The sequence below is a fragment of the Kryptolebias marmoratus genome, linkage group LG22 (genome assembly GCF_001649575.2).
Source record: "Kryptolebias marmoratus isolate JLee-2015 linkage group LG22, ASM164957v2, whole genome shotgun sequence".
Lineage (NCBI taxonomy): Eukaryota > Metazoa > Chordata > Actinopteri > Cyprinodontiformes > Rivulidae > Kryptolebias > Kryptolebias marmoratus.
Window position 1 is genome coordinate 5,611,152 of NC_051451.1, and position 11,741 is coordinate 5,622,892.

The following is an 11,741-nucleotide window of genomic DNA, read 5'->3' on the forward strand; positions in this document are numbered from 1 at the left end:
ATCCTTCTTATAGAAGTAATAAACTCTCCTTCAACTGTTTCTCCTGTAACTCCTGTCTGACCTGTCATGTTCTGTCCCCGCTGAGCTTTCAGTCCTGAATGCATTCAGTAAAATTTCTGGATATAAACTTAATCTTGGCAAAATGAGGTATTCGCTGTTAACAGAGAGACAAAAAGTATCCGCTCAGTAATCTGCCATTCAAGACATCCATTTCAGGTTTTGTCTGTCTTGGAGTGTACATAGGTGACACAATAATTAATCTTTACACAAGCCCAGGCAAACAGAGTACCAGTACTCATGGATATTGTTTATTTTGTATAAAAAATAAATCACAGACATGCCGCAAAACTATCATTTTTTAAAATTCCAACCTTCTGGCATTTTTTTTTTTGCCAGCTAGAACTAACGCCATGAAAATTAATATCTTTCCACTCTTCTTAAATCTATTTCAGTGTTTTCCAATTTTTCTCCCTTTAGTATATATATATATATATATATATTTTTTTTACCCATATAGTTAGTAGTCTTATTCTGGATTTTATTTGGAGCAAGAAAGCACCCAGGCTGCTCCAACAAGTCTTAGAGAAGCCAAAAGCTCTGAGTGGAATAACACAACCTAACCTCTTGCACATCTATGAGAAATCTGAATTACTGGGTTCAGTATGACGAAAAATAATTTTCTCCATCATGGGTGGTTATAGAAGCAAACTCTGCTCATCTGGTAGCCTTGAAAGCCATATTAGAGTCCCCTCTTCTACTTCTTCAATTTTCTCTACCTATAGGTAATTTTTTTTCAGATATCTCCAAGTTCAATATTATGTCTGTAACACATCCCCAGATGTCTTGGCTGTTCCTAACCCCTCTGATTTTGAAGTCTTCCTGCAACCTCTCCCCTCACTGAGAGGGGCAATTTCTTTTATATATTTAAATATTTTTAACTCTTCTTTCTTCCACTGTGTTGAAAACTGTACGGGATACAGACTTAGGCCTTTCGATTTCAGATGATGTCTGAGGAGAGGTTTTATAGAAGATACACAGATTTTCAATCCACAGTTTTATGCAATGTTGGATCCTACATGGAGCTCACTATACTAAAGCCAGCCATGCTAAGATATCTAACACAGTGTCTCCTCTGTGTGAACGATGCCAACAGGCCACAACAAATTACTCACACATGGTTTTCTCTGAGTTTTTTCCATATTGTCTGATGTAACTGGAGAGGATATCACTCTTAATGCCTTAACTGCATTGTGCTGAGTGTGGCCTACTTCACCTGCTCTCTCTCCCACAACCCTGCTCACCCAGGAGGCTAATACTGCTAAACACGGAATCTGTAGCTCCACCTACATATACAAACTGGATTAGAAGAGTTCTTTATTTTCTTAAACTTACTATTTCTATGTAATGTCTTTTATTTCTTATATTATTAGTTTTCTCTTAACTCTTTTTTTCCCCCTCCTGTTTGTCATGGGTATGTGCTGGGGTGGGGGCATCTTGTTCATTGTTGTTGATGTAAAGTGTTAAAAAATCAATAAACGGTGTTTACAAAAATCAGTGTAATAACTAATTTGGAATCTGTTTAGGATTGGTTTTAAGCTGGATTTTGACTGATTCTGACTGGTTGTGAAGCATCTTCCAGATTGGAAGTGTCAAACTCGCCTTTGAAGCCACTTTCCGGAACTTTTCAGTTGTTTCCTGCCCAAACACACTTGATTCAAATGGCTTAATTACCTCCACCAAATCATCAAGTTCTCCAGAAGCACATGCACAAGTTATCCATTTAAACCAGGTGTTTTAAAGCAAGAACATCTTAAACATGCAGAAGAGCGGCCCCCGAGGAATGGGATTTGACACCTGTGTTCTAGATTGTTCTTCAATTCCTCTGTGGACTCAGTATTTTTATGTAATCCAGATTAACTGAGAGCTGTCAGCGGATAATTATTTCTGGTTCTTCATGTGTTATTCTATCTGGATGCTGGCACTCATTTTTCTGCAGGAGAAATAGAAGAACCAGAAGATCTAAAATGAATATTTTTTTTTTGGCAGGATGGAGTTGGACCATGTCATTCAGAATAAAACATACCTGTATAACGTTCATAAACAGGTTTAATGATCAGAGCAGTTCTGTTTCTGTTTAGTGGAAAGTAATATTGACAGTCAGAAACTGTCTACAGGAAACATTTGGTTTTTTCCCATCTGCAGCTGAACTTCACTGTTAGTACAAATGGTTGAACACATTCTGTACATGATACAATAAATAAAAATTTACAGTATTTACAATAACGTAAATGAAATCAGTTCACACTCAGAACCACTAACAACTAAATTTTTCTGTTTCTGTCAAACTGTGGATCTGTGGATTTTATTTTCCAACCAGCTCAGAACCTGCTTTGTCCTGGTTCCAGAACCTGTTTTAGAACCACTCTCAGCTGTTTTGGTCCTGACATACAGGATTAGAAAAAACAGTCCAGTCTGGTTCTAAGCATATTAAAGCAAACAGGAAGTAGCTGAACAATAACTTTCGAGCTGAAACTAAGTCTGAATCACTTCCACATTGAGTTTTTTCTTCTGTGGTTCTGCTGCATTCAGGAAGTTAATCTGACACTCTGGTTCATCATGCTGCACTTGCCGGCTGCTTCTTTCACTTCCCTGTGATAATGATGACCAGCAGGGGGCGTGGCCACAGTCCCTGCAGCGACCTTGCATGACAAGGGCGGTGGTCAGCACCACCACACCCAGAGTCACACCCACCAGGACCAGAACAATAATGAGCTGCAGGTTTGACAGGCTGGCTGTGCTGAGCTCACTAATAGTAACCTTCAGCGGCCTGTCATCATGGAGTCCACCGTTCCAGCCTAGCGCCACCCAACCATGCTGACTGGCGTTGCTGCTGGCATTGCTGCTGGTGTTGCTGATGGTGTTGCTACGGTTTTGTGGTGTCTCACAGGTGGTTCCAGTGAAGCCTCGTTGGCAGATGCAATGGAAACCTCTGGCCCGGTCCAGGCAGCGGCCGCCGTTCAGGCAGGGCTGGCTGGAGCAATCATCCAGGCTGACTGTGCAGAAACGACCGGTGATGCCAGTTGGGCAGAGGCATGAAAAGCGGTTGATGCCGTCCACACAGGTGGCGCCTGTGGCACACGGCATCATCAGACAGTCGTCTATGTTGGTCTCACAGCGCTGCCCCGTGAAACCGGCGAGACAGAGACATGTCAGCTCAGCTGCAAAACCATCAGTGTCTTCACACAGACCACCATTTTTACATGGAGATCTGCAGCCAGGTGAGAGATAGGAGGGGAGGAAGAGGAAAAGACAGAAGAAGTAAAGACTTTTAGTTCAACCAATTTAACTGAAAACCAAAACATCGGAGGAAACACATTTATTGATTCGTTCAGCTTCAGAAATCACTGATCTATCAGGTTTAGTTTGAGACAGGTAATAAAACTGTTCAATCAGTTAACAGAGGGCTATTGACAAGAAGTTTATTGATTAGTTGTTTGAAGTTTTTTGATCATTAATTGTAGGTTTATTGATCAGAGATTTAGTAGTCTTAAGAGGTGTTTTGATCAAAGGTTTAGTGATAAATTTTGTTCATTAGTCCATACATTTTCTGCCACTTATATCTGGTGGAGTTCTAGAGGCAATCCAGGGGAGAAACCCAGAGATTCCTTTCCCCAGTGACACTCTGCAGCTCCTCCTGAGAGATTCCAAAATGTTCCCTGGCCAGAGGGAAGAGTCCAAGAGGCATCCTAATCAGATGCCATTACTCAGGAACAAGACACATAGATATTTGAACGTCTACACTTGAAGCACAGACTAAACTGGCTGGTTGCCTTAGAGCAGTGTTTCTCAACCTTTTTTGGGCCAGCGCCCCCCTTTACATTATCCAGGTCTCTTACCGCCCACCCCCCCTTTTTTGTCTGTTTACGTGAATAAATCTTTTTTATTCATGTACTTATATAATACCTGTTCTTGGGTATGGCCCATCAGAACATCTTTGTGGGTCATTCTCCACCATGTACTGCTTCAATGAGTCAATGAGTCCCCCACTTCCTGTGGTGAAGGCCTTTCAGATGGATCTTCTGAGTAAAGTCTTGCCACAACCCTCTCTTCTGCACCTCTTTGTTCCTCCTCCTCATCATCATCATCACCTCTCTTGTTCACATTCTCCTCTTTAGTGATTGACTTGCCATGTCTGCCTGCACTAATTTTCCCAAAAGGACACAGTAATGGTCAGCAGAAATTCAAACCCTCCTGGGCATCTAGGTTTTTGTGGCTTCACTAGCTGAATTATTCCTACCTGATGTCCTCTCTGCTCTCCTCTACAGCAGCTGACCACTGACCTCATGTCTGTCTCCTTCATTCCCTCTCTGTGTTCTTCTCTAAGTCACATGGTCAAACAAGTATTATTTAATAGCTTTAAATAAATTACACATCTTGCTAATGAACTTTTTTTATATAAATAATATTTTAAATGAATCACCTGGTATAAAGTGGCTGTTCCTACACTTCCAGCTAAAATTAGTCCAACCTGTCTCCTTCCTGTCTGTCCTGATTCTTTCTCTCCATCCTCACAGCTTAGTGACATGAACTTTGTGTTCAGAAGGTTTAAAAAATACAGCAGTCAAACCACATATAAAAACATGAAATTTTAATTTTAAAGGATATCCTTGTTGAATATCAGTTAGTGATCGGACGCTTCATCTGATCAGACTTATCAGATTCATCACAGCAGCTCTGTAGAGTTTTATCCCAGAGGAGACATTTAAACTTCCAACTTCTGTAATTTATTTTATGATTTACCATTGAGTTCAACAAATGATTACTGTCTGAACAACAAAATAACACAAACAAGTTCCTTTATTTTTCATGTCATGCTGTGTTCTATTGTAAATACTGATCAGTAAACAGTTGTAACCTGAACATTTCCAGGCCTCTGCTTGACACAGGTTTAATGAAAACCTGACAGAAACCTGACTTCTGTCTTTCAACCACTTTGAAAAGCTTTTTTCATCTTTATCCTTCTGCCTCTTCAGTTTTCTGCCTCTATGTCTTTAGATCTCTGTCATCAGATGACAACACGATTCAAATGAAAACTACCGCGCTCCCACGCATGCTTAAGGGGAGGGCAAACAGGAGGGGAGGTGAAGGAGTGGAGGGGCACCTGATCAGTGACGTCTCTGTTATCGATCATATCATTTACACATGCATAGACAGCTGGTAAATACAGAAAATGTTACTGGATTTGCGCCACTGTGAACAGAGTGGAGCGGGTCTCCTCTCTGCTGTGAGATTGACAGCTGTCAGTGCTTGGGGAAGTGGGCGGGGCTTCCGGCACGCTGCAGAATAATTGGTGCTTCCACACATTTATTTGCCAAAGTCTCCAATTACACAGAAAAAAGTCACTAGATTTGTCGCTATAGTCGCTTTGGAAAAATGGCCAGACGGATCTGAAAACTTGCTAACTTGTCCCCTATTGTGCTCCAGCCCGTGCGGAAAACATTGTGCTGCACATTGGTTCCTGTTCAAAAATAGGGCGTGTGTATTTTTTTAGCGTGAGAAATACAAAAAGTGGCGTGTGCGCTTCACAAAATGTGTGTGTCTCACGGTCAATGCGTGAAACTTGAGAGCCCTGCTTTTATTCTTAGACTAAAGTTTGTGACTGACGATAAGACTATAAAGTTCACAATGACACAAATTAAGCTGCAGAGAAAAGTAGCAGCAGTGTTAGCTGACATCGATCCAGTGTTACACCGGCTGATGCAGCTGCTGTGATCCACTTGTCAAGCCGTAGGTCTTTGGTTTTAGAATATTTTTTTTTTGGTTTGTGTTTCTATGCTTTGGCAACACTGTCAACAAAGCATCGTGTCCAGAAAAGTGTTAATGTGCGTCTGGATGCTGGACGCTTTCAGGGAAATTCCGAAAACAGAATATTGCTCTTGTAAATGTTTAACCACTGCGATAACAATGCGCTCACGGTGTATCCTTCAGAGAAATTAACCCATGTAAGAGAAATAAATAATTCCAAGGGTAATACCACTAAAGAGAGCTTTCCTTTCTCAAAGTTTACAAAGTAACTGCCATGTGAGACAAATTATAAAAACGATAATCTGATGTCCCGTTTTCCTGAAGGCAGCACGGAGCTGCGCCGAAGAGAAACACCATCGATACCGTTGCAGTTCTGTGCCGGTTTTAATGTTTTAGGCCACAATATTTTTGCAAGTAGTTCAAAGTTTAAACTGATATTGTTGTGAATCTTTGGTGTAAACTTTACCTTTAAGCAAATGCCTCCCAAAAGAATATCAACGCCTCCTTGAAAATATTGCTGCCAGCGCCCCCCATCATCCTCTCAACGCCCCCGTTGAGAAACGCTACCTTAGAGGAACCGTCACCACCATGGACCAACTGGTGACAGTAGGGACCCAGGTGGAAAGAGATTGTGCAGAAGCAAGGGCCTACTGGGGAAAAGTTGACCAGCAAAAGGCCAAAGGCAAGCCTCCAATAAAACCACCACCTAGAGGAAACTTTAGAAAGCCGGCCGATGTTGTGTCTGTTGTTCAACGGGGCCAGAGGCTAACCACCTCACTGTTATATGTTCCCATTGAGTTCAGAGATAAGGAATATCATGCTGTTCTGGACACAGCCTGCACTTTTACACTGATGAAGGAGAGCCAGTGGCAGGCCATGGCACGGACAGGTGAACATCTGAAACAAGCTGACAACCAAAGGTTTGTTCTAGCTAATGGAAAAACCTACAGTGCCTTGGGAATAACAACTGTTCTCTACTGCTGGCATGGAGTTATGTGGTCGTTAGAAACTTTTGTGGTTGAAGATACCAACCTCAGATTTCCCCTCATTCTAGGCCTGGACTTCTTGTCAAAAACTTCAACCATCATCAATTTAGGTGATCACACCTATGGAGTCAAAGGGCCCAGGGTTACTCATTCTACCCTTTCATTGCTCCACCGTCGTGCAATTCCGCTGGGGGTTCTAGACCATCTTCCCTGAGTTTGATCGTGGCTCTGCCCAGTGAGAGCACAGGGGACTTCCCAGTGAAGGAGGGACCAGTGGATTTAGACCAACCCTCTGAAGTTACACAGCTCCTTCGAACCTGGCCAACAGTGTGCACGGATGCCTTGGGTAAAACATCCATGGCAATGCATCACATCTACACGACGGATGAGATACCCGTTCGATCCAGAGCCTATAGGGTGTCACCCTTTAAACAGCAGATAATCAAGGAGCATGTTAAGGTCATGCTTCAAGATGGCATAATCGAGCCCTCACAATCCTCGTGGGCTTCACCTGTGGTTCTTGTCCCAAAACCTGACAAATCATTCAGGTTCTGTGTGGACTACAGGGTTTTAAATGCCAAAACTCGCCAAGATGTCTACCCAATGCTTCTGATTCACGAGTTGCTGGAATCCATGAATGGAGCTTCAGTTTTCAGTACTTTGGACTTAAAATCAGGGTATTGGCAAATGGCAGTGGCTGAGGAAAGAAAGGCCAAGACGGCCGTAATAACACTTGTCGGGTTATATCAGTTTAAATGTATGATGGACAAAAAACTCTCCTGAATGTGCAGGTTGAAGATCTCACAAACAGAGGCATCCACCAGATGTTCCAAGTTCACCCTCACTCTTCGTTTGAGTTTAATAGCAGTCTGGCAGCCTTCCCCACCACCAGATCCAACTCACCACCAGGTGGCAATCAGTTGACTGCCCTGTTCCTCTCTTTACCCGAGTGTCCAAGACAGGGCCTCAGTTCTGATGATATGATTACTAAATTAATCATTGACCTTTTCTCCAAGGTGGCCTGGTATGAAGTACACTTATGGACCACCCTGCTTGAACATGGTGTTCAGTATGGACAGCCCATACCAAGCACAGAAGTCCAATAACAGAACACCAGTTGGCTCCAGATAACTCTGTCATTGCCCACATGGGCATTGAAGTCACCCAGGAAAACTACAAAATTCCTAGATGGCAGCCCTTCCAGAACACTATACAAAGACTCCTAGAAGGCTGAGTAGTCTGAACTGCTGTTTAGTGCATAAACACAAACAACAGATAGAACCTTCCTTCTTGCAGCTTAAAGCCACAGAGCGGTGGACTCTTCCGGAAGCAAATGGAGAAGATGGCTGCGTCAGAGCCTCTCTCCCACCTTAAAACCAAAAACTTCCGTTCAAAACTCGTTAATAAGCTCACTGACTCGACAAAATAACTTATGAACGGGAGGAGAAACACGTCGAGCCACAAAAAAACGATAAAGATGCCCCGGCTGCTAAAGCTAACATGCGCTCGAATCAAGCTAATGACAACGCGGCTGGTGTGGGAGCCGAGAGCGCTGGAACGAACATGGACTCGGAAGGAATATTTAAGGCTACTGACGAGTTGAAAGCTGTGTTGAAAGGGGATAATGCAAAGCTACAACAGAACATTGACCATCTGGGACATGAGATCAACGGTAAGCTGGACAGTATTGCCACTGATGTGCAGGGCTTGGCGGAGCAGGTTGATGAGGCAGAGGCCCATGTCCATCAAGTGGAGAAGTGGGCAAAGGAAGCAATCGAGGCGCTGTGCTTCTGCATCGAGCAACAGAGGAAAACACAGTTTAAAGTGCTTGATTTAGAGTCCCGTTCCAGAAGAAACAATGTACGTGTCTTTGGTGTGCCAGAAGGTCAGGAGGGAAACTCCACCACACAGTATATTGAGACGCTTCTGAGAAGCCAGCTACAAATACCGGAGGACCTTGACTTGAAAATACAGCCCGCACATCGCACTGAGAGTAAACCCCCACCCGACTCACCACCGAGGGCTATTATTGTCAACTTTCTGGAATTTTCCACAAAAGAAAAGATCTTAAGAGAAGTGTGGAAAAAAGGCAAGATCCAGGTGGGTTCTTCAAATATTCACTTCGACCACGATCATGCACCTGAGATAGTGAAGAAGCGCAGAGAATATATCGCTATCAAGAAAGTGCTCAAAGTAAAAGGCATACGCTTTCAAACACCGTTTACCAACATAAGGATCTACTGGGAATCAGGAACCCGCACATATTCCAGCGCTTGGGAAGCCTACAATGAGCTGAAGAGACGCGGAATCCAGATGGAGGAATCAGCGACAGCTGATGGTGGTCCCGGAGCGGAGTCGCGTCTTCGGGAGCTGCTGGGCTGGCAGCCGGCGAATAACAGCAGTGCCGCTGAAAGCGAAAAACAAGCTGCAGGATTTTCAGGGGAGCATGTCCGAGTGAAAATAGGCAGAACAACATGATATAACGCAACACTATTTTGACTGGGCTCTGACTTACTATTTCGTGGGAGAGGACACTGGTTCTTTTTTAAAACATTTTTTACGTTGGACTAATAGGATGGACATGTTTTTTCCTAAAGGCGCTATTACTGTCCTTCTTGGGCCCTCTCATTTTGAGAGGTTTAACCCTCGACTTGCCAATGGGGTCACGAGTGAGAAGAGGGAATTTCTTCTCAACTTGGAAGTCAGTTTGATATTGTATTGCTTTGTTATTGTTCGTGTTCTGGATTCAGGGGCCAAATCAGTCAAGGTAACTTTTTATATCAATGTCATATAATTTGAAAATCGCTTCCTTGAATGTAAACGGATTGAGTAGTCCAGTGAAAAGGAAAAGGGTCTTAACCAAATTGAGAAAAGATGGGATACAAATTGCTCTTTTACAAGAAACTTACATGTCTAAACAAGAACATGACAAATTTAAGTCATTTGGTTACTCAAACACATTTTATAGCACTTGTAGAAATAGTAGAAAGAGGGGGGTGATCACCCTAATTTCTAATTCACTGAACTTTGAATTGATATCTGAGAAGGGCGACAAAGAGGACAGATTTGTTATATAAAGGGGAAGATTGATAACGTTGTTGTCACGATTGTTAATATATATGTACCACCAGAGGGCAACAGAATTTTCTTAAAAATGGTATTTGACACCATTATCTCATTTAGTGAAGGAGTTCCTGTTTGCGCTGGAGATTGGAACACAATCCCTAACTATGCTCTAGATACAACAAGCAATAAGAGACAAAAAACTGGTAGGTCAAAAGATTTAAATATCCTGATCAAGGGAGATGGGCCTGTTTGATGTCTGGAGGGATCTTCATATTAAAAAAAAATAATTTACTCATTACTCTTTTACACACAAAGTCCACTCCAGGATTGATCTGTTTCTGATGAACACCATCGATAGATCTAAAGTGAAGGAATGTTTAATTGGAACATCTGATATTTCGGACCATAACATTATCTATTTGTCCATCGGTTTGTCTAATAGGCCTAAAACAACATTATGGCGCTTAAATATAGGTATCCTTAATAATGAAACCACAACAAAGGAGATTAGAAAAGAAATAACGGAATGTGTAAAAGACAATAATAATGGGCAGGTAAATCCCACCTTAGTTTGGGACACAGTCAAGGCAGTTATTAGAGGGAGACTAATTTCTAGGACTGCTTATCTTAAAAAAGTAAAAAGGTTAAAATATGAGGAATTGAAAAACACGTTGAGGAAATTAGAATTAAAACAGCAAATGACTAACAATAGAGAATTATCAGAACAAATAATGAAAACTAAAAACAATATAAATGATATGATACTTGAGGAAAAATTATGATTCACCAAACAAACATTTTACGAATCAGGCCCAAAAGCTACACAAATCTAAGCTAGACAACTTCGTAAACACCAACTGAAGCATTCGATTACTAAAATTAGAGAATCCTCAACTGGTAATTTAACCTATGACACGGATAAAATACATAATACCTTTGAGAATTACTTTAAAACACTATACTCTGCCCCAGGAGCCGTTACCATAACTGCTATTGACGATTATTTGGCAGCTGTGGACTTACCTTCGCTTGGACTAATCCAAAATGAAGCTCTATCTGCTCCCATTACCCAGAAAGAATTGGACACAGTTATTGGACTTTTGAAAAGTAATAAGTGCCCAGGTAGTCATGGGTTCCCAAATGAATAGACCAATGAGGAGCTTTCCCCGGTTCTGCTCGAGTCCTTTAACTGGACATTGAGCAGAGCTGTGATCCCACTATTAATTTGGGATAGGTTTGTAGGTATTTTGCAGCAAACAGGATGGTGTATCGGTCAGGATACAGGAAAGAGGACATGAGGCTTAAACTTTAACTGTAGATGTGAGCTGGTTTATTTATCTTGATACTCAGTGTTGCCAGCAGTCTGTAATAACAAATAAATTGCCATTAGGCTAGTATATTACAGCAATAGAGGTTCAACTAATACAAACTCAAACAAATATTTAATAAGAAATAAACTCAACCATACATATGTGTATATAAATCCACAACATACACAAATAACTCAGTGTACATAAAGATTACACCCTTAGGTACGAGTTAAAAGAAAAAAACCCCCCCAAAAACAGACAGGTCTTCTGGCTCAATTTAACATAAAGGCACTTTGGCGCCATCGTGTGGCCAGGTAAAATCCCTACACAAGGGCGGCAGCTGGCAGCGCATGCTCCTAATTACTTTATCCGCTGCGGTAACTCAAAGGAAATAACAGAAGCAGCCGAACTACAGGTACAAATAACGGGATTTTGAGGTAAACCTACGACAGCTGAGCAGGCTAAACTGAGTTCCCAGCGCTCAGAGAGCCCCTCAACATCACATGCTCGACCGCCCGTAGCTTACACACATAGGCGCCAGAACCACTGGGGCCAGGGGGCCATTGGCCTCCCC

The 11,741-nt window shown here is 42.2% G+C and overlaps 1 protein-coding gene across 3 annotated transcripts in view; it reads right to left on the reverse strand.

Moving 5' to 3' along the window:
- Nucleotides 1–499: 499 nt before the first annotated feature.
- The window catches only part of dlk2 (delta-like 2 homolog (Drosophila)), a 71,838-nt gene continuing 60,596 nt past the window's right edge, over nucleotides 500–11,741 (reverse strand). For all 3 annotated transcript variants that reach the window (XM_017434457.3, XM_025010142.2, XM_017434458.3), the window contains one exon: nucleotides 500–3,268. In XM_017434457.3, coding sequence (XP_017289946.1) covers nucleotides 2,533–3,268 — 736 coding nt within the window. In that variant the 3' untranslated portion in view covers nucleotides 500–2,532. The remainder of the gene's footprint in view (nucleotides 3,269–11,741) is intronic.